This window comes from Capra hircus, chromosome 4, assembly GCF_001704415.2.
Source record: "Capra hircus breed San Clemente chromosome 4, ASM170441v1, whole genome shotgun sequence".
In the NCBI taxonomy this organism is placed as follows: Eukaryota; Metazoa; Chordata; class Mammalia; order Artiodactyla; family Bovidae; genus Capra; species Capra hircus.
The window spans coordinates 43,033,469-43,060,087 of NC_030811.1; the positions used below are offsets into that span (position 1 = coordinate 43,033,469).

At 52.6% G+C, this 26,619-nt stretch overlaps 1 protein-coding gene across 1 annotated transcript in view; it reads right to left on the reverse strand.

Moving 5' to 3' along the window:
• The window catches only part of GCK (glucokinase), a 36,287-nt gene extending 10,141 nt beyond the window's left edge, over positions 1-26,146 (reverse strand). The window contains exon 1 of the mRNA XM_013963394.2: positions 25,635-26,146. Coding sequence (XP_013818848.2) covers positions 25,635-25,679 — 45 coding nt within the window. The 5' untranslated portion in view covers positions 25,680-26,146. The remainder of the gene's footprint in view (positions 1-25,634) is intronic.

The following is a 26,619-nucleotide window of genomic DNA, read 5'->3' on the forward strand; positions in this document are numbered from 1 at the left end:
CTTCGTGGTGGCACGAGTTCCCATGCCCATGAATCCCCAGAAAGCAGAGACCCTGCTCTGACCTTACATGTGGACAGTGGTATGGCAGCCCTTCCTTCTTTGCAAAATAGCATGTATTCATGCAGAAAAGGCCATTTTTATTCCCTGGATATTCGGACCAAAAAAGAAAGGGCAGATACTCGAATAAAAGCCATGGATCCACTCTTCAAAAATCTCAGCCTCTTTTGCTGGCAGTTTTCCTTGTGAGCTCGAGGGTGGAGATGCTCTGAATTCCAATAAGGAGACGACACAGCTATTTGCTCCTTCTTCCTCAGCTTTGATAGCCCACATTTTGTTGGGAGACTGGGAAGCTATCACCTTAAAGGAAGACAGCCCCTCACCAGGCTGAGGCAACATCCCATGACTGGGCTAAGCCAAGCCCAGTTATCCTGTCCTGTTTTAGCTGGTGATTTGGTTTATAGTTGGGCATGTGGTCCAGTTCTGGCCAATGACAGGTGAAGGGAAGCCTGTTTTTAGCAGGAGGAGGGCCCTCTGGGGAAGGTCAGTGCCCTGTCAACTTTGTATACACAACTATATAAGGGTGTGGTAACCGGCACTGTAGCAGTTATGCTGAACCATGAGGAGACAAGGCTGAAGAGAAAAGGCTATTAGCATATTATAGATGGCAGTGAAGAGAGGCTAAGTGAGCCCTGATGACGTCACTGACATGCTGAGTCAGCCCTGGACCCACACACCTCCCTGTGCCGGTTGTGGAAACAAGCACTCATCACTTAAGGCCATGGTTAGTCAGGTGTTTCATTTCCTAAATCCCAAAGCATTCTTAATGGATACAGATCCTTACTGAGGAACCAATTCTCTTACCAAGACCCCCTTGCTTAAAACTTAAATCCATGGAAGTTCACACAGGAATGGGGCTGACAAAGTCTACAACAAAGCACAGAGAATCAGACACCAGTGTTTGCTAAGCTATTCTGCAGCTCTGGGCATGGGGTGGAGTGCCCCTTGCCCCAAGGCTCTTCTCACAGGACACAGCTCTGGAGAAGGCCCCATGCTCTGTGAAACCATCCAGGCTGTCCTCAGAGGTCCACGCCTACAGTTTGGACCCCCCTCTCTCTCTCTCACACACTTCCAAACATAAAACATGCCAAGAAGGAATAGTAACATTAACATTTGCTAAATCCTTGCAGTATGCCAGGCGCTGAGCTGAATATACTACACAAGCTGCCTCACATCCCTGGCACAAGGGGAGGTGTTAGCATCTGCTCATCTTTTAGATGGTGGCCACAGGCAGCCAACACACAACATGGGTCCAGCACCCAAGGCCAGGTACCCAAGGGCTGCCTGGCATCTTTCCCCAAACAGGACTGTGTGACGTCACGGGCTTTTATCAAAAGCAATGCTAATCCTGCAGAGGTCCAGTCCTCAGGCCCCGCTGGGTTTCATCCCTTCTCCTTCCATCATGGCAGCCTGTCCCATAGCTGTAAGCCTGGACCCATGAGGGGTTGTGACCCAGTGGCTTCACTCTGTGTCCAGGCCCATGTGGGCACATGTTTGGAAAGGGGCTGGAAGGTTCCGTGGTTGCAGACCAACACTGCAGGCCACAGACTGACATGGGCCTCGAGCTGACCTCCCCTCTGGCCATGGGGAGCATCCTCCAAGATGGCTACAAAGCCCTTCCTTGAGTATCTGCAGGCACCACACTTAGTCAGCCTGCAACCCTGAGAGGAGGTGCTCCTAACTGCACAGTCCCCTCAGCTCTCAAGGCTGCGTGTCCAGGGGGTATGGGTGGGGTTCAAGTCACAGGGAAGAGGTCTGCCCCACAGACCCCCCCGTGAACATCCCCAGACCCTGCCCAGGGTATCTCCTGCTTAATCCCCTGGGACCCAAGCATTTTATTACCCCTACTTCCTTTCCAAAGCCACAAATCTAGACAGCTCAGAGCTGGCATTGAACCTGGGCGCTGGCCTGGGTGGCGCTGAGCCCACCTCCCCTCCCCACCCTACTGGGCTGCCCAGCCCTTCCCAGAGCCCAGGCGGGGTGTCCATGCACTCTGGCTTAAAGGTCTTGTTGAGCAGCCTAGGGACTGCGGGGAGTTGCCTGAGGAACCCCAAGAAGCCACCTGTCCCCCAGGTCACAGACAGAGCCTGTCCCCCACTCTCACCCCACAGCTGCACCCCTGCTTGCTCACCAAGAGGTCACAGGACACAGCATCAAGGCTCACAGCTACACCCGAATACGGTGTGTGTGTGGGGTCTCCTGCCTGAGCAAATCTACTATGCTCCAGGCAGGGCCACCGCCGCCATCTGATAGTGCCATGGCCCCCAGGATCCCGGCTTCTGGTGTCCCGGCCCTCTGGCTCTCCTGGGTGCTCCCATCTTGGCTCTCCTGGGATTCTCAAGGCAGGTCTCGGGTTGGAATGTTTGGAGCTTCTTCCCCAGGAGTGTGTGGCAGCTGGCCCGATCACCCTCTGTGTGTACACAGCCATCCAGTGGCTGCAGCTGGACACACGTGAGGCTCACACTGCCCTCCAGGGCAATGGATGGGCTCTAAAGCTCACAGGGTGTTCAACATTTGCCTAGGGGTCCCATGCCCTGGTGCTCTGGGGCCCTCCCAGTGCTATGCTGGGATGGGAGGCACTCTCACACCTTTACCTGTCTCATCCATCAAAAGGAAACCCTGCAGCATGTCCTGCCTTCTTTCTTGAGCCAAGGAAGTGGTGTCCCAAAGTGCCGAGTATGGCATAAAGAGGGCAGTTGTCCTCAACCAAGTTCCACGGACCCAGCCCCCATTATCTCTGCCCACCAACTTGGCCCCTCCTACTTTGCTTCCAACCTATACATCCAATGGCTTTATCCAGACCTGTGGCTTTACAGACTATATGCATACTGATGGCTGTGCACTAGGAGGAGAGGTCCCACAGACCGAGAGGCATGGGTAGGGCTGGGGGAATCCACCTGGTCTTGGCATGTCAGTGTGTCTGTTAGTCAAGGAGAGATTGGTGCCAAGTAGTGGTTGGATTTGTGAGGCCAGTGCACAGCAGACAGTCTGGCACCGTCGGCCCAGGAGCAAGTCCCCAGGAAGACACTGTCCACGGAGACCCCTCCTAGAGAGGCCGGACAGTGGAGGGATCGGCTGCCACCTAGCTTCCGTGCCTCCTTCCAGGGCATCCAGCCCCTTCCTCACTTCTGCTGTCCCAGCTGTGGCCCCAGGGACCACTCACCTGGCTTTGCGATGACCCTTACCAGGTTCAAAGCTGTCTGGGCCCGGCTCCTTGTGGCTTCCATCACCACTTCTCTGAGAGGCCAAGAGGTAGGTTTAGGGGGAGGTGGAGACACTCCTTCCTGCTGAGGCACAGGGCTGGCCTGTAGCCTGGAAGTCAGGGGCCCACCTGTGCAGGTATGGGCCATGGAGCAGAGAGCTGCCCACTCAGGCTGCCCGGGGCTTCTGCAGAGAGCATTCAGCAGGCAGCTGCTAAAATACTCTGCCTACTGCCACAGGTCAGACAGGGCCAAAAGGGCAAAGGAGGCCTGCGTGGGGTCAGGAGTGACAAGGGCTGTGGAGTGGTGCCCCATGCCTTCAGCCCGGGAGTGGAGATTTGTTGTCCAGATCTTCTGGAGAGGGAGCAGAACCAGTCTATATCCCCTTCAGTCCTTGGGCGTCCAGGGTGGACAGTCTTCACACTGCCCAGATCAGGAAAGCACATCAAAGATCCAGCAGGCCGGGAGGGGCTGTTGAGGGCCTGACCCTGTGCTGGATGAAGAATCTGAACCTGGTCTTGGTCTTGGACTATGGGGACCCCTGGCCAATTTTCCGCTGAGGTCTACACTGCACCTGGGAGGGGAGAGGCAGGCTGGTGGCAGGGAGGCCTGACCTGAGGACCTGAGCAAGGAAGACTCCTTGTGAAACTGGGGTGCAGAGGATGAGAGACCTCCTGAGACTCTTGGCTCCTCTCCTGTGCCCTCAACGCCCTGCCATTTGCCCAATCAGGCTGGTGGGTTGAATGAGGGGTTGGGGGGTGTGCCTAAGACATCGTTTAGGTCATTGAGAGCCAGGCGCAGTCCTGGGCTGAGGCAGGGGTAGGGGCTGGGGGTGAGGGTTGATGGTAATTGGGGGCTGGTAGGGGGGCCAGGAGGTGGGAAGGGGAGGGGTGGGGCAAGTGTCGGGGAGTAGTTGGAGGCAGGGCACCACTCTGATGACTGGCCCCACCCTTACCTCAGGGCCATGCCCCCTCCTCCCTGCCCAAGTAGAAAATGCTTGTTTTCATCAAGGTCTTCAACTGTAAATCATCAAAACCTGCCTCAAAAGGTGGGGAAGGTCATTCTTGCGTTTGGGGTCTGCAAAGTCCAGGCCAGCACTCACTTTGAGAACCATCCCTCCTCCCCACTCCCAGCTCCCTGCCTGGGAGTGAACTTGTCTAGTGGGACCTGCCTGCAGCTGCCAAACACTGCTAAAATTAGCAAGAGCTCACAAGTGGGCCGGGTGACTGGGTAGAATGCCAGGCTCTCCAGCCAATGGCCAGTGTGGTCATCCCCAAGGAAGCTCTTGACATGATTGATCTCTTTCCTAAAATAGAGCAAAAAGGGCTTCACCAGGCCCACATGTGACAGATTACTGTCCCACCAGATCCTGGCTCTGTGCCTCTGTCTTCACAGAGTGGGCAGGACTCATCCCTGGGTTTGGAGTCCCCGCACTGGCCTTCTGGACTGGCCAGACCAAGGAGCAGCTGCCCTTCTATTGGTCCAGGCTCACAGCACCTGAGAGGAGGATCACAATCCCCCAGGCCTGTCCTCTGGGAGGCTGGAGAGGACAGGGCTAGGCAGAGATCAGCGGGTCCCTTGCTGGTTTGCTGGACTTCTGGGGCCCTCTCTGGCTTTCAATTTGACCAGTGAGCATCCTTCCCTAGACCCCTTTCCTGGGCCTCCTCCTTGCACCTATGAGGGCAACACCCCCACTTGGCCACACTAGTTAATCCTTCAGAGCCAGACTCTCATGCCTCAGCCAGCTCTCCTGTGCTCCCACCACAGGAGGTGTGCCCTGTCTCGTCGCTTCCCTTTCAGGTGAGGGAGTGACACCAGAGGGTCAGCACTGGGCTGGAGTCAAGAGTCACTGTAGCAAGTGACAGACCTGTCCAGGGAAGAGAGGCCAGGAGAGGAAGGACATCAAAAATCATGGCTCCTGGGGGATACCCAGGACACAGAGTGGTCAGTATTGCAAGGGTTGTCCTGAGGATGTTGGATGAATGTGGTCTCTGCTTAGACTTTCTCAAAAATAAAAGGAACAGAGCTGCCCAGCAATGGGCTAGGATGTCTCAGCAGATAGTGGGCTCCTGACTTAACGGGAGAGAGAGAGATGTGGGGTATTAGAGAGAGTAGGGGCTGAAGGACTTCTATGTCCTAGTCAGTGTCCTAATCCTTTGGTTGCTCAAGGAGCTGATTGATAGGCATGATTTAATTTTCTTTTTAATTTATCTCTAGGAAATAATCTAGCAAATTCAGTGATGGATATTCCAGGTTACTCTTTATAGGATCAAAAAATGAGACATAATCCACACACCCAACTTTAGGAAATTGGTTAAATAAACTATGCTACGTTTGTATGCAAAATGATGATTGATCTGCCTCTGTTGGCATGGAATGATGTTAATGGCATTTTGTTTAAACAGAATGCGGGACTTCCCTGGTGGTCCAGTGGCTAAGACGCCATGCTCCCTATGCGGGGGGCCCGGGTTTGATCCCTCGCCAGGGAACTAGATCCCATATGCCATAGCTAAGAGTCCGAATGCCACAGTGAGGACTGAGTATCCTGTATGCCCCAACTAAGACCCAGCAAGCCCAAATAAATAACTTTTTTAAGGAGAGAACATGAGGGCTACCTTCTGAAAGGTCCTCCAATGAGCCTCACATCTGGCATTCAAGCTGCTGTGTAGGCTCCACCCATGCTCAATAGTCTAGCCTATGTAACTAATAAGCTGTTGCAGAAATGATGGACTGTGAAATGAGAGGCTAGGCCATCAAAGACAACGAAGCTTCTGCTTTTCTCTATTGGCTTCTTCACTCTATGGGAAGCCAGCACCAGGTCATGAGGACACTCAGGTTCTATCAGGAGGGAGATAGTTTTTCTACTGAGAAAAACTGAGGCCACCTGCTAATGGGCATCTCCAACCTGCCAGGCAGGTGAGTGAACCACCTTGGGAGGAGGTCCAACAGCCCCAGTTGAGCCTTCAGATGATGCAGCCCCAGGCACCATCCTGACTGCAACCTCAGGAGAGATGCTGAGCCAGAACCTCCCAGCAGAGCCACTCCTGGATTCCTGACCCACAGAAATGCTGTGAGATAAAGTTTTGTTGTTTCAAGCCACTAAGTGTTGAGGTAATTTTTCACATAGGAATAGATGACAAATACAGAGGAAAAACAGTTTAAAAATATAACACAATCCATTTTCCTCATATATATATATATATATATATATATTTAAATCTCTCTCTTTATTTTAGGCCACACCACACAGCATGTGGATCTTAATTCCCCAACCAGGGATTGAATATGTGCCTTCTGAAGTGGAGACTTGGAGTCTTAACCACACCATGGAAGACCCTGTCATATACATGCATATGTGATATACACATGGGAGGAAATACAGGAAAATAGTAATAGTAGTTATCATGATCATGGAAATATGAGTGACTTTATTTTCCTCTTTGTTTATCTATATGTCCTGCATTTTCTGCAATGGATTTGTACTAATTAAGCAGTATTTAAAAATCAAGTTAAAAACAAAAAGGTTGGGCCTTATCTGCTTTCTTTGCACAGAGGCTCTGAGGCCCAGACTCTGAAGGATGGAGGCTCAGAGTTAAATGGGTCAAATTACCAGACTCCATATTTCGTGGGAAAGAAAGTGAGGCTGGAAGCTGGAGAATCCCCCCTGCAAGCCCCTTCCCCACTGGCCTGCCAGCCCTCCACACCAGCTGGGCAACAGTGTGGGTACCCCCTGAGCTGGTACAACAGGGCCTGCAGGTCAGTATGGTGTTGCAGGTGTTCACTTACAGCAGGGTCGACTGGAGGCTGGCTGCGCCCTTGTGTAAGGGCAGACCAGGGGCCTGATGATGAGAGGGTATCAGGTAGTGTGGCCATGTCAGGGACAGGGAAAGGGGGAGATGAGTCAAGAGACAGCAGAGTGGGCTGGGACCTCGGTAACCACTGCTGGCAAGTACCCAGCGCCTTCCGCAGGCCGGCTCCTGCGCTAGATGCTTACACGGATCACAATTGGCTGGCAAGCTCAGGGCAGTCATTTTAAATGTGGGGACGCTGGGGCGCGTGGGAGTGAAGGGATTTCTGATACACAGCAGCCATCAGTGACTTAGCCAGGATTCCCCCCCAGCTCAGCCTGACTCCAGGTGTGCTGGAAGATTAGTCTGACTAGATGCGGAGGGTCCCTCCAGGGTTAAGCACATGCTGGGAGTCAGGAAGTAGCTCTGGAGCTGCTTCCATGATGGAGATGTTCAGAGGCCTCAGCTTCAGCCAGGGGAGGTGGGGAGGAGGGAGGGGGTGGCGGGGGGAGCCGAAGTGGCCACAGAGGTCTGTCCTGCACAGTGCTTGCCTCTGACAGCAGGTGGGCCTGAAGGCCTGGGGCCAGATGTTGGGGTGAAACCTAAAGGCTGGGGCCATGGGAGGGATGGGGGCAGAGAGTGGGTGAGGAACAGGGTGTGTCCTGCACATCCGCCAGCTGCAGGATCATTCAGGGCCCAAAGGAGGCAGGATAATGCTGGGCTAACATGGGAGCAAACTCAATTCTGCTCTGTAGATCCATTTCCTGTTTGGTATTGGTTACAGCAATTATATCTGCCCTAATTAACACTCAGAATGAAAGCACCAATGACCCGAACAGAGCTTCGGAATGGATTGAATCACACATTTATTTAAGATTTATTGAGCATCTAATTTGTGTTCAGTCTAAGGTTATGAAAATGACTAGTTTTTAGTTCTCAAGGACCTTACACTCTGGCAGAAGAGACAAGCAAATAGCAAATACTAACTGATACTGGCAGAGCTGCTGAGTCTTGAGGGAACATGAGAGACTAGGAGGGTTCTCTGGAGAACAGGGTTTCTCAGGACCTCTTCCTGCAGTCCTTGATGTATGAGCAGGAAATGGCCAGCAGAGAAGCATTCTAGATTGAGGGGCCAGCAGAACAAAGTCAGAGGCATTTGGAGAAATGCATATAATTTATAGTGACTTGAAATAATGCACTCAAAGAGTACACAAAGGAAATCAGGCTGTTGTAAATAGCATTTGGGCTAAAGAGGAAATCTGAGTTGGGTTACAACCCCCCTTTATAAATATACAGCCATGAGTGTACCAAATATAAAAAGTACGGATAATAGCAAAAGCGCTGTGGCGGATTCATGTTGATGTATGGCAAAACCAATACAATATTGTAAAGTAATTAGCCTCCAATTAAAATAAATAAATTTATATTTAAAAAATAGCTAAAGCAAAACTCAAAGGAACTCTTAATTCACTTACAAAAAAAATAAATGAAAAATCAATGAGCAACGCATTCCTCTAAAGGTATTTTAAAAAAACCCAACACACAGAATATAAAGTAAACCTAAGAATAAAGGAATCAATAATGATAAAAGTAGAAACAAATTGTACAGAAAATACGCAAATATGGCTTCACCTATGGCTGATTCATGTTGATGTATGACAGAAAACCACAAAATTCTGTAAAGCAATTATCCTTCAATTAAACATTAAAAAAAAAATAGCAAACTTGAGGGATTTCCCTGGTGGTCCAGTGGCTAAGACTCCGTGCTGCCAATGCAGGGGGCCCAGGTCTGATCTCTGTTTAGGGAACTAGATCCCACATGCCACAACTGAAAATTGAAAATCCCACAACTGGGACTTCTCTGGTGGTCCGGTGGGTAAGAGTTCACCTGCCAGTGCAGGAGACGTGGGTTCAATCCCTGGTCCGGGAGGATCCCTCATGTTGTGGGGCAGCTGAGCCTGTGAGCAGCAACTGCTGAGCCTGCGCCCTAGACTCCCTGAGCAACAGCTACTGAGCCCACGCGCTGCAACTGCTGAAGCCTGAGCGTTCCAGAGCCCGTGCTCTGCAGCGAGAAGCCCATAGCGCTGCAACTAGAGAGTGGCCCCTGCTTGCCACAGCTGGAGAAAACTCTCTCCCAGCAATGAAGAGCCCATGGACTGTAGCCCACCAGGCTCCTCCGTCCAGGGAGTCTCCAGGCAAGAATACCACAGTGGTTTGCCATTCCCTTCTCCAGGAGATCTTCTTGACCCAGGGATGGAACCCAGGTCTCCTGCTTTGCAGGAAGATTCTTTACCATCTGAGCCACCATGGAAGCCCAATGAAGACCCAGCACAGTCAAAACTAAACAAATAAAAAATATTTGTAAAGAAAATCCCACAACTAAGACCAGGTACAGCCAAATGAATAAATAAATATTTAAAAATTATATCTATAAAAACAAAACAAAAAAGTAAACTTGATTAAAAAGGTGAATTTCATTGCATGTATTTTATATCAACATGAAAAAAAAAGAAGAGTAACAGATGAAGTAGAAGAGTCAGGGGTCCCAATTACAGATGGAAAGAGACAGGGGCCCCTGGAGAGAGCTGCCTCACCCTCAAGCCTCCCTGGGCAGTGGCCTCTCCCTTGTAGGAACCGTGACCCTGGAAGTCCTTGTTCCAGCTCCCTCGTGGCACCTGGAACAGGAAGAGGGAGCTGGTGGACACTTGCTACCTACCTGATCTCAGATAAGTGATTCATTCACAATTTCAGTCTCTGAGCCTGTAAAAAGTCCTGAGCCTTGGCCCTGGTCAGGTGGGTGGCCTGCTCCTGGGCAGTGCCCTGGACATGTGTGCTCTTAGGGGTGGGGGCAAACATGGTTTCTTGCCACCTACACCCGGTTCCCCTTCATTCTTACTCAAAGAGCCTCCATTTGTGGCAACACACCCAGTACTGGGGGTTGGACCTGCCTGGCCTCACCCCCATCCTCTTCTGGAGACAACAGGAGGGAGGCAGCTAGGCAACATGTGGAAGCGGAAGCCCCGCTCCTCTTGCATTTGGAGCATCACTGGATCTGTTGGTACCCCAGACAGCCATGAGGGGGAGGACAAGACAACCCGCGGGGCTGACCCAGAGTCTGACATCAGGCTGTCATTGTATGGGGGTGGGAGCCACCTCTGGACTATTTTTTATGTGAGATTATGAGCCTATCAATGAATTCAGCGTTAGTTGGGTGTCTGGTACAGCCTAATGGACCATAGTTGCCTCATGAGGACTAACAAGTTATTCTGCTTTTCTTCATGTGAGCAAGCCCGAAGAGGGGGAAGCAAGGGACAGTGGGGCACATGTTGGTAATCACCCTCAACAGAGTGGCTCAGGAAAGACCACAGGAGGTGAGGCAGGAACTGGACTTCACTCCTTTCAAGGTTATGGAAACCCAGCTGGAAAATGTTTAACAATTGGCTCTCCAGGGGGAAAGACCTGAGTGAAGGAAGTGAGCAGAGACAGGCTGCAGCCACTGCCCCCAGCCTCCGGAGGACCTGGTCCTCTGACATAGCTGGGCCACCTCGCAGAGGCTGTGGTTCTGGCAGGGACTGTGTGACCACAGAACGAGGGGCTCTGCCACACGTCCTCCTATCACTCTGGCCCTACCACCTGCAGATGGAGTTGGGCCTCTGTCCCACCCTCTGACTTTCACCAGGTCTAACGATGCCACTGGTCGAGCTAGGTCTGCTGCTGCTTCCCACATGGATTCCCTGTGTGGTTGAACTATACTCATGAGCTTTACAGTCACTTTGAAAACATCTTAGAGAGCTAATTTACAGCAGCAAGAGCCTACATTCCTTGTTTTAAATAAAAGGCAAATGATGCCCATCCAAAAACTCCATCCAATTATCCAGATATCACTAAAACTCTCTTCATATATAGCAACCCACCAGTGACTTTTGCATAATATGAAACATTCAAAACACCAATTACCTAATTATTTAACTCTTAAAGAGCTCAGTGGTGGCTGTAATTGTATGGAGTACACAGCAATCCTGTTCATGTCACAACCTATCACGTTGTAGATGTTGGAGGCTGCCATGATCCCCTTGTACAGGCACTGTACCTGCCCCTACCTGCTCCAGCTGGCTGCCAATAGCTCACAGCTGGGCCCTTCTCCTAAGACTCACCTTGCAATTTACTAAGTCATCCTGCCCAGAAATACCTGGGAGATTATGTGCCCCCAGGGTTGGTGGAGAAAATATAGTATGTCATGCAATATTTGGGACATATATTAAAATTTTATTTGCTGTTTATCTGAAATTCAAATATAACTGGGCGTTTTTTTTTATTTGCTAAATTTTTATTTGCTGAATCTGGCAGTCCCTACCCTCCTACCAGGGCCTCCAACCAATGACTGCCCAGTATAGAAGGGCAAAGGCTACCTGGCCTCAGGAGAGCCGACTCACACATGAGGCCATTCATGACCCAGAGCTCCCCATGGGATTAGACTGTGGCTTGACTTCTACTAAATGTGAATCTGCCTCCATCCTTGTCTTACCACTTCCCTCATACACCCGGCCTAACCCTGTGAATTCTCCTGCTCTCCATCACAGTATAGTTCCAAAAGACCTAAACCATCTGGTCTACACAGACTAGAACATTATATCAGCTCACCACATTGATGACAGTTGGACATCATGCTAGTTGGATATCATGCTAGTTGGATACAAGAGGCGAGTATCATGGATGTCTCGTGGTGAGACACATCTCAAAAAGCCTCAGGGGCTGCCACCTCCATGAAATTTGCAGCGGCCCAGTGGTCTGGGACATGCCAGGGACAACTGCTTTAAAGTGAGTAACTAATGATCGTGCCTTGTTTCTCTTAAGAAAGGTGTGTAGTGCTTGATAAGCCTCTTCAGATTTTGGAAGCAGCATATTCTTGCACTTGGCGATACTGTTCCAACCTATTTATTGGATGAAACAGAAGGCTGATAGGTTAAGTGGAGCCAGAGAAAGAAAGCGCTCTGGAGCCAGTTGGCCACAGTCAGCCCTGACTCTTAGGCCATGTGACCTGGCAGCTGTGATACTTGAGGTGTTACACTGTGGGGAGTGTGATAAATCCCAAAAGGAGTGTCACCGACTGGACCCCAGGCTCTGGACCAAGGGCCCACCACCTGCAGCAGGTGAACCAAATACCAAATACCACTTGAAAGGCAGCTCCTGGTCTGTCGCTGGGCCCCAATAGAGACAGAACATCTAACCACGGGGCACTGAGTGACTGATCATATGGCCAGAACTGCCCATCCTGAGCTGGGTGACGTCAGAGCTGCTAAGTCATCAGATCGGGCACTTGCCACAGCCATCCATCATAAGACAGAAGGAGGGCGTCTGCAATCAGGCTCAAGCAGGGGCAGGAGGCTCAGACCCACCTCCTGTCACTACCACACTTGCACGAATGCCCCCGTGCCCCCCTCAGCTCACACAGATGCCCTTCCCTCTGTCTGGCTGCTGGAGGGGTCAAAACCCACCCACTTGGTCCACAGACAGGTCAGCTTGGCCCATTGGTGCAAGCTGGAGACGGGCATTTGCCAGGCAGAAGTCCCACTCAAGGGTGGCCGTGGAAGGCAGAAATGGAGAGAAAGACTCTTAAGAGTCAGCGTTTGGGGCAGGCACCCAGTGATTCCCCTTGTGAAGAGAGAGAAACGGCCCACAGGTCAAGGCACCCACAGACCATGGACAGGCGGGAACAGCTTAGCTGGAAGGAGCGAGATTAGAGGACTGGGGACAGGAATGGGGCGGGGAGGAGGACTATAGAGAAATCCAGGTGCTCGAGAACAAGTCGGCGGAGTTCCAGCCTATGAGAAACGACCTGCTAGAGAACAGGCACTGAACAAGCACGCGGAGGGCTGGCTAGTAGCTTCACGTTGGTAGCTTCTCGGCGTTAACACGATGCCCTCACAAACCATTAACCATGGCGGCGGATGTGGAAGCTGTGTCTACGCCCCAAAGCATAGGCTCCATCTTGCCAAGGCTAGCGTAGCTTTTGCTGTTGTCAAATGTATGACCTGCCAGTGTCAGAGACCAACCTTAAACCTCTGGGGTGATACTGTTCCTCCAGGCCACCAACCGGCCACAACCTGGTCCAAGTTGATCACACAGGACCGCTCCACTCTAGAAGGGGCAACCATCTGCTCTTCCAGGCACACGTCTGTGCCTTTCATACTTTCAGTGTCTCAGCCAGTACCACCAACCAAGGAACCTCGAATCTCCTGATCCGAGATCCCCTACAACACGACCGCAGAGGAAGGACCTGCTTCTTGGCAAAGGAGGCTTGGCAGTGAGTGCACAATCAGGACACACTAGTCCTCCCACCTAACAGCTGCCCCACAATAGAGCAGTCAAACAACCTCCTGAAGGCACAGCTGAGCTGTCAGCTTGAAGATGCTCGCCCCCCAGTAGAAGGGACCTGTGTCCTCCAGGGTGCAGTGTCTACTCTAACAGCCACTGGGTGATGCTGTGTCCCTAAAAGGTAAAATACATGGTCTGGGAACCAAGGGCTCTTCATCATTCTTCACGACTGATGTGAGGGGATTTGTTCTTTCTGTACCTGCAGCCTTAGGTTTTGTGGGCCCAGGGGTCCTGGTTCTCAGAGGAGGGATGCTTCCACAAGAGATACAGGAAGAGCCCCACAGAATTTAAAGTTATGACTGCATCCTGGTCAGCCCTGCTCCTGGGGCCAGTAGCCAGGCAGGACACCTACAAGAGCCAAGTCCCAGGAGCCAGGCTGGGTACAGAGAATGCACTAGGTCTAGGGCAGCCAGAGTGTGGCTGCAGATTTCAGGCTGTGAGGCTACAATTTGGGATGTCTTCTGAGGGTCTGGCTCTGCGCTGATGTCATGGGAGGCTCTGTGCAGGGGAAGCCCACCTGGAGTTGCACTGATACGGCTCACTCTGGAAGCAGTAGGGAAAGTGAACTGACTTGCAAGGTGAGGACCTGGAGTGGGACAGCCAGCAGAGGCAGGTGGAGGGGGGAGGACAGGAGAGCAGAAAGCTGCTGGGGGCCGGCTGGCCCCAGGAGAACACACGCAACGATGCACTTTGCAAGACAGACAGGTGGCCTTGGGCCAAAGCTGAGAGAACGCGTGAGTGGCTTGATAAGGGGAGCTGGGCTGCCTGGAGGCCACACTGCAGTAAGGACAGGCTTGGACGAGGGCCCGAGGGCATGCCCAGCACAGGACCCTTATCCTGTGTGCCCACACCAGCTCTCTGACTCCAGAAGGCAGCTGACTCTAGTGCCTCAGGGAGCCAGCGCCGTGGAAAATCCAGTGGGTGCGCTGCCCTAGCAGAGCCCCGAGTCCTTCCTGGGAATCATGTGTAGCAGAACTCACGAAGAGTTCTCCTTTCACTCTGATTGCTACACTGTAAGGCTGGGAGCCTGGAGTTTCTATGGCCGCATCCCCTCCCAGTGGAGAACACACATGGTCCGGAGGGGAAAGTGACACCAGCCTCAGACAGAAGTGGACAGAGGACCCTCGGCCACCGTTGGACCTCAGATCCTGCTCCCCTCCCCTCCCCTCCCCTCCCCTCAGCACAGGGAACTTGGTCCCATCAGCCAGTCCATCCCTTCTTTGCTTCCCCTGCTTCCATTGAATTTGCATTGCTTATGGCCAGAGAGCCTGACAAATCCCTGGACAATCATCTATCAGAGTAGCTGTGAACTGCACTATTCAGGGTGGTAGTCACTGACTACATGTGGCTTTTTGTCACTTGACACATGGCAAGTCCAGATTGGGAGAAGCTGTACGAGGGAAATACACATGGCTTTGGAAGGCAATATAAACCACAGTGTGTAAAATATTTCATTAACAATTTTTATATGGCTTGCTTGTTTCACTGATAATATTCTGGGTTTTTGTTTTGTTCTGTCTTGTGTTTTGTTTTGGTTGTTTTTTTTTTTTAATATTTTGACCATGCTGCACAGCATGGATGCTGCATGATCTTAGTTCCCCAACTACGGATCAAACCTGAGCCCTCAATAGTCCTAACCACTGGACCTCCAAGGGAAGTCCCAATAATATTCTGTTTTTGTGTGTTAGTCTCTCAGTCGTGTCTGACTCTTTGCAACCCCATGGACTGTAGTCCACCAAGCTCCTCTGTCCATGGAATTCTCCAGGCAAGAATACTGGGGTGGGTAGCCATTTCCTTCTCCAAGGGATCTTCCCAACCCAGGGATCAAACCCAGGTATCCTGCGTTGCAGGCAGATTCTTTACCATCTGAACCACCAGGGAAGCCCTTAATATTCTGTTTATAGTGGGTTAAATAAAGCTTTATGAAAATTAATCTACCTATTTCTCTTTACTTTTGTAACATGGCTACTAGAAAACACTGCATTTCCCCCGGACAGTGATGTGTGGAGTTGTGCCTGCATTAGAGAGAAGGCTGACACCTTGAGAGTCACCTTCAGACACAAGCAGAGCACATGGCTGTGCACAAGGGGAAAAGCAGTCAGCTCTTGGCTTGCTGTCCCTTCCTCCTCACAGACTGAAAGTGTCAAGTCCAAGTACCCCTCCCCTAGGAAAGGGATTCTCTCCAGCCCTAGTGATTCTTTCCTGTCACCCAGCATGTCTCCTCCTGGATGTCCTTCCTGCCTCCAAGCCCTCACAGACACATCCTGTCTGGGCTGGCTTCCTCCACAGGTCCCTATGCAGTATCCCTTCTTGCTGGCCTTCCTGGCCAACCCACCTGCAAAGGAATGGAAAGGAAGGCCAGGACTTATACCTCATCCCAAACTCTCTAAGAGGCCCACAAGCCACACTTCCTGGTCTTCAGTCCCTTCCTTCCACTGTTAGTAGACCCCTGGCCCCTCCCCTAGCCTGGCCCCTCCTGCCCTCCAGTGGGCCATGCAGGACACTGCTACCAATTCCCAAATGCAAGGAAAAGGCAGGCTGTGACCTTGCATGGGTATGGGTTTGGGAAGCCTCCTCCTTTGCCGTCCTCAGGGTTGCCCATGAGGGGAAATTGCTCTGTGTGGTCTATTATATTTTGACTAAAAGTGTCAGAATTTGATTAAAACTCTGTGTGTGTGTGTGTGTGTGTGTGTGTGTGTGTGTGTGTTGGGATGGGGGAGGTGATGTACAGCTGAAAAGAAAAAGTCCTCGAAGCCAGTGAGCCGAAGTGTAAGGCAGGCAGGCAGGGCTGTGCTCATCACTGAGGTGGGGGTGGGGCAGCGTGGGAGGCAGAGCCACAGCCCCCAAGACTTTCTAGTCCTTGGAATCTGTGAAATGCGACCTTACATGGCAAAAGGGAGGTGACAGATGTTTAAGAACCCTGAGATGGGGAAATGGTCCTGGATTGTTTCATGGGCCCAATAGCATCCTAAGCATCCTTATAAGTGGGAGGCAGGAATGTCAGAGAAGATGTAATGACAGGCGCAGGGGATGGAGGGAGCAGCTGCCAGCTTTGAAGATGGAAGAAGGGGCCATGAGCCAAGGAATGCACATGGACTCAGAAGCCAGAAAGGCCAAGAACGTGGACTCTCCTCTAGAACCTGTAGAGGAACTGGCTCTGCTGACACATTGTTTTTAGTCCAGAAGACCCATTTCAGACTTCTGACCTCCAGAACCGTCAGTTGATAAATTTGCTTTGTTTTAAGCCACTATTTGTGATCATTTCTTACAGAAGCTATAAGAAACCCATGCAGAGAGGAACCAGCATTTATATTTTTATCTCAACTGTGTGAATATGTGCTCAGTCATGTATGACTTTTTGCAACCCCATGGACTGTAGCCTGTCAGGCTCCTCTGTCCATGGGACTCTCCAGGCAAGAATAGTAGAGTGGGCTGCCATTTTCCACCGCAGGGGCTCTTCCTGAGCCGGTGACTGAAACCACATCTCTTCCGTCTCCTGCATTGGCAGGCAGATTCTTTACCACTGCGCCACCTGGGAAGCCCTTTTAGCAACTACTAAATGCATAAAAGTGTCCACATTAATAAATATAAATCTGAGCAATTGTGCTTCCCAGACATGCTATGAGGGATGGGCAGTGTTGTGGGGTGGGAAGGGATCACCCTACCACATGTGTCCCTGGCTGGTGCCGCCTTTATGAGGACTGCCAAGCCTCATAGCCCCCGAAGGAGGACTGTACACAGCAGCAGGCGGTCACTGGCCCAGAGCATGGCAGAGAACCTGTGAGGCCTGGCGTCCAGGCTGAATGGGTCCAGGCTTTCTTGGAAGTCCAGAGGTCTGGCTATATCTCGGCTCCAGAGGTGCCCACCTGTGTGACCTCGGGCACGACCTCTGACGGGTTCCGACTCATCACAAGCAAATACAGGCATAGAGGCGCACCCCATCCATGGAGCAGTTTGAGCATAAACTGGCTGGACTACAAAGGAGCAGACACGGCCACCAGCACCTGCTGGACCAAGGCACCGCGTGTGGGCATGTGGACCCCGCTGGACCCAGGGGCTCAGAGAGAGGGTGCCGGCCACTCTCTCGTGTCCCCCCCAACACATCCTTCCTTGCCTGCGGTCTCGTGGTGACTTACGAGCGTTTGCTTGCACCATGGGATGAGAGGTGGGCCTGTGACAGACCTGGTCAAGCGAGTTGCAGGCAGGTGCCCTCTCCCAGGTGCAGAGGTGGTGAATGCACACCCACAGAGGGAGCTGGGCGACGCAGGGGAGGGGCTGGCACCCCGCTCTGCCACACTGCTCCTGCTCCACAAGCTCCTCCTGGGCAGACTCAGGCTCAGCCATTGGAAACCCTGAGTCCTGCCTGATGGCATTTTTTTCACACTACGATTTTAATTTCTAAGTGATTTGCTTATATCAGTGATTATGTGGTTGTATGTGTGTGTGAATAGGGAAACATCCACTATTTCTTTGTAATGGACTGAAATCACCACACAGTAGTGGGCCCCTTGTGGGCTCTTTGAAAAGACATCTATCACCATTCTCATTGACTTTTGCTTTACAAATGTATGCATTGGCTTTCTTCATAGTATGTTCACGGGACATCCTCCTGCAGGTGAGCCTGAGGGGGTTACACGGGCCAGGGCCAGGGGAAGAAAGCAGGTGCTCTCCCCCAGCACACCAGCCTTGATGTTTCTCCCTGTGTGCATGGCCCACAGCCCCATCAGCTGAGACAATGCTGCCCTGGAACCTCTGGAAGAAGGGGGACCTTGGCCAGATCCAGGACCCATGCAGGTCGTATACATATATATTTGATGTATATGACACAGATTTCATGTGAGCCTGTGGATGGGAAAATGATGTCCCAGGACATAGAGTGAGGATACTGTATCTTCTGGAAGAGGGTGTGTCACAGTGCGGCATCACCTTCCTCCTGCCTGTCTACTTATGGGACTTCTCTGCCTTCTACTCACAGTGGGAAGCTGTTCTGGAAAGGTCAGCTCTTGGTTACCTAGCATGAGGGGCTCCTCTACTCATCCCTTTGAGAGGAACACACTTAGGGGCTCAAACCCCCACAGCAGCCCTGGCAGGCCATAGTACCAGAGGGGAAATTGAGGTCTGGAGGGATTTCAAAATCACCAAGTCCACCCTGCTAGGGAAGGGAAGAGCGGGTTTGAATCCACAGCCCTACCAGGCACAGGCTGGGAGCAGAGGGTGGTCCTTGGAGGTGGAGCCAGCCTCCTTCCCTGCTGGGGGCCCAGACTGGTTCTTCTCTTCTGGGAGTGCTAACCAAAGGAGTTCTTTATTTCCTCCCACCCCTCACCTCCCCTGGGGATGAAGGATGGATCTGCTGGGTCTTCATGGGCAGGAAGCACATTCACCCAGGCCTGTTCCCATTCTCCTGTGGGGGGTCAGCAGAGCTCCCCCCGGGCAGGATGGCCAGCAGAGTGGGCCTCCACAGGCCCTGCATGAAGGACCGGGGCCTGTGAGAAGCTAGCTCACCACTCCCCAGCATCTATGTGGTTTGCCCAGGGCTTAGAGGTCTGCCAAGCTGTGCTAGGCACAGTCAACTGGATGATCAGCAGGTGTCTACAGGCATTCATTGGACATAAGGCTGTGGTCCTGACTGCACATCCCCAGGCAGGCTCTGCTAGGCCCCTTGCAGGGGTGGGAGCCAAAAAGGCAATGTAGTCAGTGTCCACGCTGGAGCAGTGAGCAGCGCCTTTCTTCACAGAGTAGGGTGGGTGTGGGAATGCTACTCCAGACAGCATAACTTCAAAAGCTCCTGGTTCCCCCAGTCTCCATCAGATCACCCTCTGGCCAAACCTCACAGAAGTTTCCACACCCAGCCCATGCGGCACACACTGCTATTAACCCATTTTACAGACCAGGCAGGTGAGGCCCAGAGCCACCCAGATCTCACCAGGCCTCGAGGAAGCTAACTCCAGAGCCCGGGCAGGCTCTGCCCTCACCAGCAGCCGCCTTTGGGCTCATGAAGTCACTGCCTAAGAACAAATGCTTTCACTGAACCCAGGTCTCCATCACTTACCCCTGTGACTTCAGCAACTCACAGGGCTTCTCTGCCTGCAGAGCCTTCTTTCTGTGACATTAGGGGCAGGACAGCCTCTGAGCACCATCCCCCAGAACAGCCAGTGATTGAGCATCGGGCAGACCTGGCTGGTGGGGACCTTGACCAAGAACCTGTCACCGGGGCCCTTCCCCTCTGCAAGACTCTGGCTTGGGCCAAGCAATGGGTGGTGGTTGAGGGGGTGGTCTTGGAGCACTCCTCCCTGCCCCTGCCCCGGCCTGGGCAGGTGTTTGTTAGCCGGAGCAGAGCAGAGGTGGACTAAGATGCATGAGGAGCATGGGAAGGGACTGGGGATCAAGAGTAAGGCAGGATGACTGCAGGGGGGCCTGAGGAATTGGGGTTCAGGGGGTGCTAGCTGCCCACCTGGAAAGGTGGGCTCTTGGGTATGGCCGGCCCCCCAACCTGGCCCCTCATCCCCCTTACCCCACAGGATCACTCTTGGTCCAGGAACACCCTCCAACCTTCGTGGCCTCTGGAGCCCCACTCCTTCCAATGCCTCTTCCCAGTTACCTCCCTGCAGCCTAGCTTATGGCTGGTGCAGTTCCCACTGGTTCCAGCTGCTGATGGGACCCCCAGCATCCAGCTCAAGGAGCTCCCAGCATCCAGCTCAAGGAGCCTGGATGGGTGGGAAGATTCAGAGCTGGAGCACCCTGGCCCACCCCAGCCCTCAGGAGGACAGCCAGGACCTCTGGCATCGATGGCTGGAGGAGGATGAGCCAGACTGGCCTTTTCAGGGGTCAGGGAGAGGCCTGGACCAGAAGCTCAACTCTCTTGGAAAGAAGAGTCCAAGACCAAAGAGAAGACATGTGAACACTTGTCCAAAAAGCAAAAAAAAGACATCCTCCCCCACAAAAAGAGTCATCATCTGAGTCAGGGAGAAGTGGTCCATTTTCTGGGGTAGAAGGTACATCTCTTTCCAGATCAAAACCCCGCTTTTTATGAAACGTGCCAGATGGGTTTAAACCTCACTGAGAAAAGGGGAGGCTAGAGCTAGTGCTGTAGCTATATTTGAAACGTGAGTGGCTGCAGCGAGGGATTCCTTGAGCAGAAGCAAACAAACAGAAATGGATCCTCACCAGGCACGTGTACTTACTGCAACTTAGTCCCATAAAACAGGCTTCTCCAAATAGCTCGATGGCCTGTACACAGACTGGTCGCCAGGAAACGGCCGCTCTTTCAGAAATAAAGGGATAGAATGCATGGCACAAGAGAGGCAGTGGCAGCGGTCAGAGCACCAGGGGCCTTGGCTGATGCCAAGCAGCTTCCCCAGAGGCCCTCAGAGGCTGAGGAGAGAAGGGGCCTGGGACAGGAGGGGGTGGCCCAGGGACACCCCAGGCCTGAGTGCAGCAGGGGTGCAGAGGAGGGTCCAAGGGGATTCCAGTCTGGGAGGGACCTGGGCAGGGGCAGACCCAGACCTGAGGGGACGATGTGGAAAGGAGGGGGGTTGGGGAGGAAAGGGGAACCTCTTTTCACAGTGTGTCCAGCCAGAGAAAGAGAGAGAGACAAAGAGACAAGAGAGACATAGAGACAGCGAGAGAATCACAGAGATAAAGAGACAGAGAGACAGGAGAAGGAGAGAGACAGAAAAACAGAGAGAAAGAGAGACAGAGGAAGAGACAGACAGACACACACGCACGCACACAGAACTATATTCTCCTTAGGATTGGTGTCTACCTGAGAAGGGAAGGGAGATGAAGGTGGAGGGGAGGGGCCGGGCTGCCCCTCTGTCACAGGATTAGGGGTGGGTTCCAGATCCTTCCCTGGAGGGCCTCCCTTCATCACAAGTCTCATCTCTCTTGCTGCAGGGTGGTTTCAGGGCAGCTCTGCAGAAACCATGGGAGGAGGTCAAGAGCACTCTGCGCCTTTCTCTCTCTTCCCCTCTCTCAGCCCGTCTGCCCTTCGGTCCCGCTCTTGCAGGAGCAGGCATGGGCCTCGCCGGGTCCATACTGCCTCTCACTGCTGGGTCCCCTTGGCCTGCTCCCGACCCTAGAAACCCCAGATGACAACGCCTCTCTGGAGCAGGGAGATGTTCGGAATTCTAATTCTGTTTCTGAGGCGCCTGGACCCTGGGGCCTGGGATGCAGGCGGCTTGCTCAGCTCTCCTGGAGCAGTCTCTGCTTCATAGTCTGCCAGCCCAGCCCCGCTGTGGGACCGCAGGGACAGCGTGTCACATGCTCAGAGCCAGCAGCTCCTGCTTGAGAGGGGCCCACGGCAGGCAGGCATGGCCCCAGCCCCCACTGCTGAATCCACATCTTACTGGGTCACAAGAGCCCGGTCGTCCCATGCTCAGGGTCTTATCACCACTCTGTTCAGTGGAGCCATCTGCTCCTCCCCACTCTGGCCCCTCTGCCAACACATCTGCTTGGGGGCCACCTGGAGCTTTATGTCCTCCTGAGCATCTGGCAGTAGTAGGGCCTCCGACCAGCTCAGGGGGCAGGGGCCCCACATAGGCTGGGACAGGTCCTGTGGGGAAACTGGGAGAGCGTGCCTGCCGAGTGACGCACCCTCACCCCATCTCCGAGCCTCTGCTTCAGCAGCAAAGTGCTCAGGGCAGCTGTGGAGGCTGAACGAAGAGAGGTCCGCCCCCTCCCCGGCTCTACCCTCATCCCCTGATTCAGTGCTGTAGACTGAATCGTGTTCCCCCAAACCCATATGCCAAAGCCCTAACCCCCAGTGTATAGTATCAGGGTGTGGGCCCTTTGGGGAATGATCAGAGTTAGGTGAGGTCATGAGTGGAGCCCCCACAAGAGGAAGAATCCAGCATGCTCTCTCTTACTTCTGCATCCCCCGCCACTGTGTGAAGACCCAGCAATAAAAAAGCTGTCTGCAAACCAAGAAGTGAGCCCTCCCCAGAAGCTGACCATGCTGGCACCCTGATCTCAGACTTCCAGTCTTCAGAACTGTGAGGAAGCATGTCTGTTGATTAAGTCACCTGGTCCACGGTATTTTGTTTTAGCAACTGGGCAGACTAAAACACCTGGAGGGTCACCTCCCCAGCTTTCCTCCTGAAAAGTGCTCCCCAAATCCACCACACACAGCTAACTATACGGGCTATGGTGCCCCCATCCCTCCTACCCACTAGCAGAGGGGCGCAGATGAGAGAGGGTAAAGAATAAACCAGAAACTTCCAAGCGGGCTCCAAGAGCCCAATCTGAGGCCACTGAGAAGTGGTGGCCATCAAGAGATAGAACTCTATAGCAACTAAATGTCCACTGACAGATGACCAGCTAAAGAAGATGTGGCGTGTGTGTGCTCACTCACTCAGTCGTGTCCGACTCTTTGCTACCCAGTGGACGGTAGCCCACCAGGCTCCTCTGTCCATGGGCTTATCCTGGCAAGAATACTGGAGTGGGTTGCCATTTCCTGCTCCAGGGGATCTTCCTGACCCAGGGATCAAATCAGAGTCTCTTGCGGCTTCTGCATTTGCAGGCAGGTTCTTTATCACTGGACCACCTGGGAAGCCCTAAAGATGTGGTACACATCCACAATGGGATGCTGCTGCTGCTGCTGCTGCCAAGTCGCTTCAGTCGTGTCTGACTCTGTGCGACCCCATAGACGGCAGCCCACTACTCAGCCATAAAAAAGATTAATGACACTTTGTAGCAACAAGGATAGACCTAGAGATTATCACACTAAGTGAAGTAAATCAAAGACAAATATCATATGATATCACTTATATGTGGAATCTAAAAAAAATAATACAAATGAACTAACTTACAAAACAGAAATAGACTCACTGGCATAGAAAACAAACATGGTTACCAAAGAGGAAAAGAGAGGGAGGGAGGGAGGGGTAAATTAGGAACTGGGGATTAACAGATACACACTACTATATAAAAAATGAATAAAAACAAGGATCTACTGTATAGCATCAGAATCTATATTTAATATCTTATAATAACCTATAATGGAAAAGAACATGAAAAAGTAAATATATATATTTAGTCCAAGGAATTCTCCAGGCCAGAATACTGGACTGGGTAGCCTTTCCCTTCTCCAGGGGATCCTCCCAACCCAGGGATTGAACCCAGGTCTCCCACATCGCAGGTGGATTCTGTACCAGCTGAGTCACAAAGGAAGCCTATATATATATATATATATATATATATATATATATATGTGAATCACTTTGTTATATATCTGAACTAATACAAATCAAAAAATTCTTTTAAAAAAAAGAAAAAGATATTTTTAACCTATCTACAGATGATGAAACTATGGTGAAAAAGATAGAGCTCCATGCCAAGGGAATGACTCGGGATGTTGAGGTTCCACAGCCACAGGCTGGAGGTGAGGGGAAGCAGCCTCATAGGAGCAGGCCTGCTCCCAAGGAGCTCTAGAAGAACCATGTATGAAGCTGCTGAAAATGGTACTGAGGCCACACACTCCTACAAATTATAGAGGAAGACCCCAGGTGATCTGAGATGTCAGCATAGGCAAGAGGCACCAGGGAAACAGAAAGAGCAAAATCAGCCACACTTGAGGTCCCTCCAATGCGACCAGAATGCTCTTGTTCTGGGAGCCTGCAGTGGATACAGCCCCAGCCGACCTGCTGGGGACAATTTTGAAATTGCTTGCTGCTCCAGGCCAAATGGCTTGTGCTGGGAATAGCATTTCCCAGGGGTGCAGGGCTGGACCTGGGCAGGCCTGGCAGCAAAACCTCAGACCCTTAGGAAGGCTCTGAAACCAAGCTGAAGCTTCCCGGCTCCCAGACAAGAGGTGGGCCCTCTGGGCAGCCGGGACAGACAGGAGGGGTGTGCACATCGCCAACAGCCCCCGCCTCCCTCATCTGGCCCTGGCAGCCTGCTGACTGGCACTGTAAGGGCAGCCAGCACAGGCCTGAGACAAGTGAACAAATCAGCAGTACTTGGGCCCTCTTTCTTCGGAAATTCAGCATTTTGCTCATCAGAATTTTTTGCACTGATTTTTGATTCTTTACAATTTGCATTAAAATATTTGTCTTGATGATTGATGTTTCTTGTGCCCCCTTAAAGCATGGGCCAGAGGAGGGGCCTCCCTCTCCTCTTGGCCCTGACAAGGCTGTCAGTGACTCACATCCCCCCATCGCTCTGGAGCGAACCAGCACCCCAACGCATGTGGGGTTTACCATGGGGAGCATTGTGTCCCTGAGACAAATAAGAAAGGGGCATGGGCCTGCCCCTGTCTGATGTGGTGGACCCCCCAGAGCAGGCCACATGCCCCACCTCTCACTGCCACCATGCCAACTCTCTGCTCGTGCTGAAGACCCCATCTCCCTTCTCTCCAGCTGGCCCCCCTGGCCCCTCCGCATAGGATTTCTCATCCAAACTCCAGCCAGAGCCCAGTGACCAGCAGATGCAGGCTTCCCACTGCCTGCAGCTTGTGGGCGCCCTGACCCGGGCTGGTTGTTTTTCTCCTAACATCATTAGCTCTGCCAGGAGCAGAACCAGTCCAGTGTTTATGCTGACCTCGTCATTTCACAGAAGAAGGAAAAGAAAAGACATGTGAGGGGGAAACCATGCCAAAGGCACTGGATCCGGGCCCTCTCCCCCATTTCCCCCGCCCCGCCTGGCTGAGGGGAGCAGGCAGGCGCTCCCCTCCGCACTGTCGCCAGTTCTGGATCCTTTCCTCACTGCTTGGGCACAGAGCTGGCTCACAGGATGTCTGGATTTTTCTTTGTTTTGGAAAAAGTAACTGCTCTCCACTTCTTACCAGGAGCAACGGTTCTTAGGCTTAAGTGATTCTTGTGGGGAGGTACGGACATCTGCGAGCTCTCACGATGTCTGTTGAGTCTTGCCTCGTGGCTAGGTAGTTGGCTCTGCCACTAAGACCCCACATTCCCCCACCCCCCCTCCCCAGCTGGGGTTTTAAATTCCCCAGACCCTCTACCCAACAGGGTTCACTTTCCAGGCCTCCTGGCAGCAGTGACTCCCAGGTCACAGGGCTGGACTCTAGAGTAGCAGGAAGAGGACTCAGCGTGCCCAACCCAGTCAATGCCCCACAATTCACTCCCAGCAGATTGTCCCTAAAGCGCCTGCGCATACACTCAGCTACGGAGGCACAAACACTTGGTCAAGTTAAACAAACCACTGAATGCGAGAAGATGGAAGAAACTCTTCTAGAAAACTGAATGTGGCAGAGAGCTACCTTTTCCTTCTTGGCGATCTCCATCCTGGCTCTGTCATCCAGCATTTGTACCGCAGCCAGCCCAGGGGAGCTGGGACCCCTCAGCGTTCCTCAACAGGCTTCCAAGGCAGAAATATCCCCAGCCTTCTCCCAACCAAGGGTCACAGCTGGCCCAGGTATCTGGTTGAGTATGGTCTACCTTCTGGCTGGTTTCCGGCTTGATGTTCAGTCACAGAGTTTCCTCCTTTTCATTGTTCTCCAGCTTTCTCTCCTGGGTCATAGTCGGGATCTTTCCCCACTGAGTCCTTGTCAGGCTAGGTATGGTCGGGGGAGGGCCATTGCTGGGCTCCCAGGGCTGGTCAGCTTTCTCTTCGGGCTGTGCTGAGCTGTGACGGCGTGGTGCTCTCTAAACAGACTCAGCAGAAAAGGTCCTCCTTCCTCCGGTGTCTGGGGGACAGCCTTTGAGTCATGAGGTTGCAGACGACTGTGCGTCTCTCACACACCAACCTGCTTCCCTGAGGCTCAGTCACCGCCCAACACTTCCTGCTCCGACCAGGTGTGGAGTGGGGAATTCTCCTGCCAGGGCATTCTGCGCTCCTGCGAGGGCCCACGCTGCCATGGCAACCAGGAGCAGGCCTCTGTGCTCAGGCCCTCCGGCCTCTGCAGGGCTGACCATCCTGTCATTAGAGCTGCCATGCAGAAAACTGGGGCTGATGGCAAAAGGCCTCCATCTTGACATCACCATAGCGACAGCCAGATCGCCTTATCGCTGTAGACTTGCCACCTGTCCAGTTCCCAGGGGAGACTCAGAGGGTCTTCCAAACTCATGTCCTAAGGGGGAGAGGCCCCCAGGGCCTGGGGACCAGAGGGGAGGGGATGAGTAGCTTAGCCACTGGCATGGCCACACGTGCTCAGACCACTCTCAAGCTTAGTCACTGCCTTCCCTGCCTACCATCTGGAAATCTGAGCTCCACTAGCATCCAGCAGAGGGAGCAAGGAGGAGTGG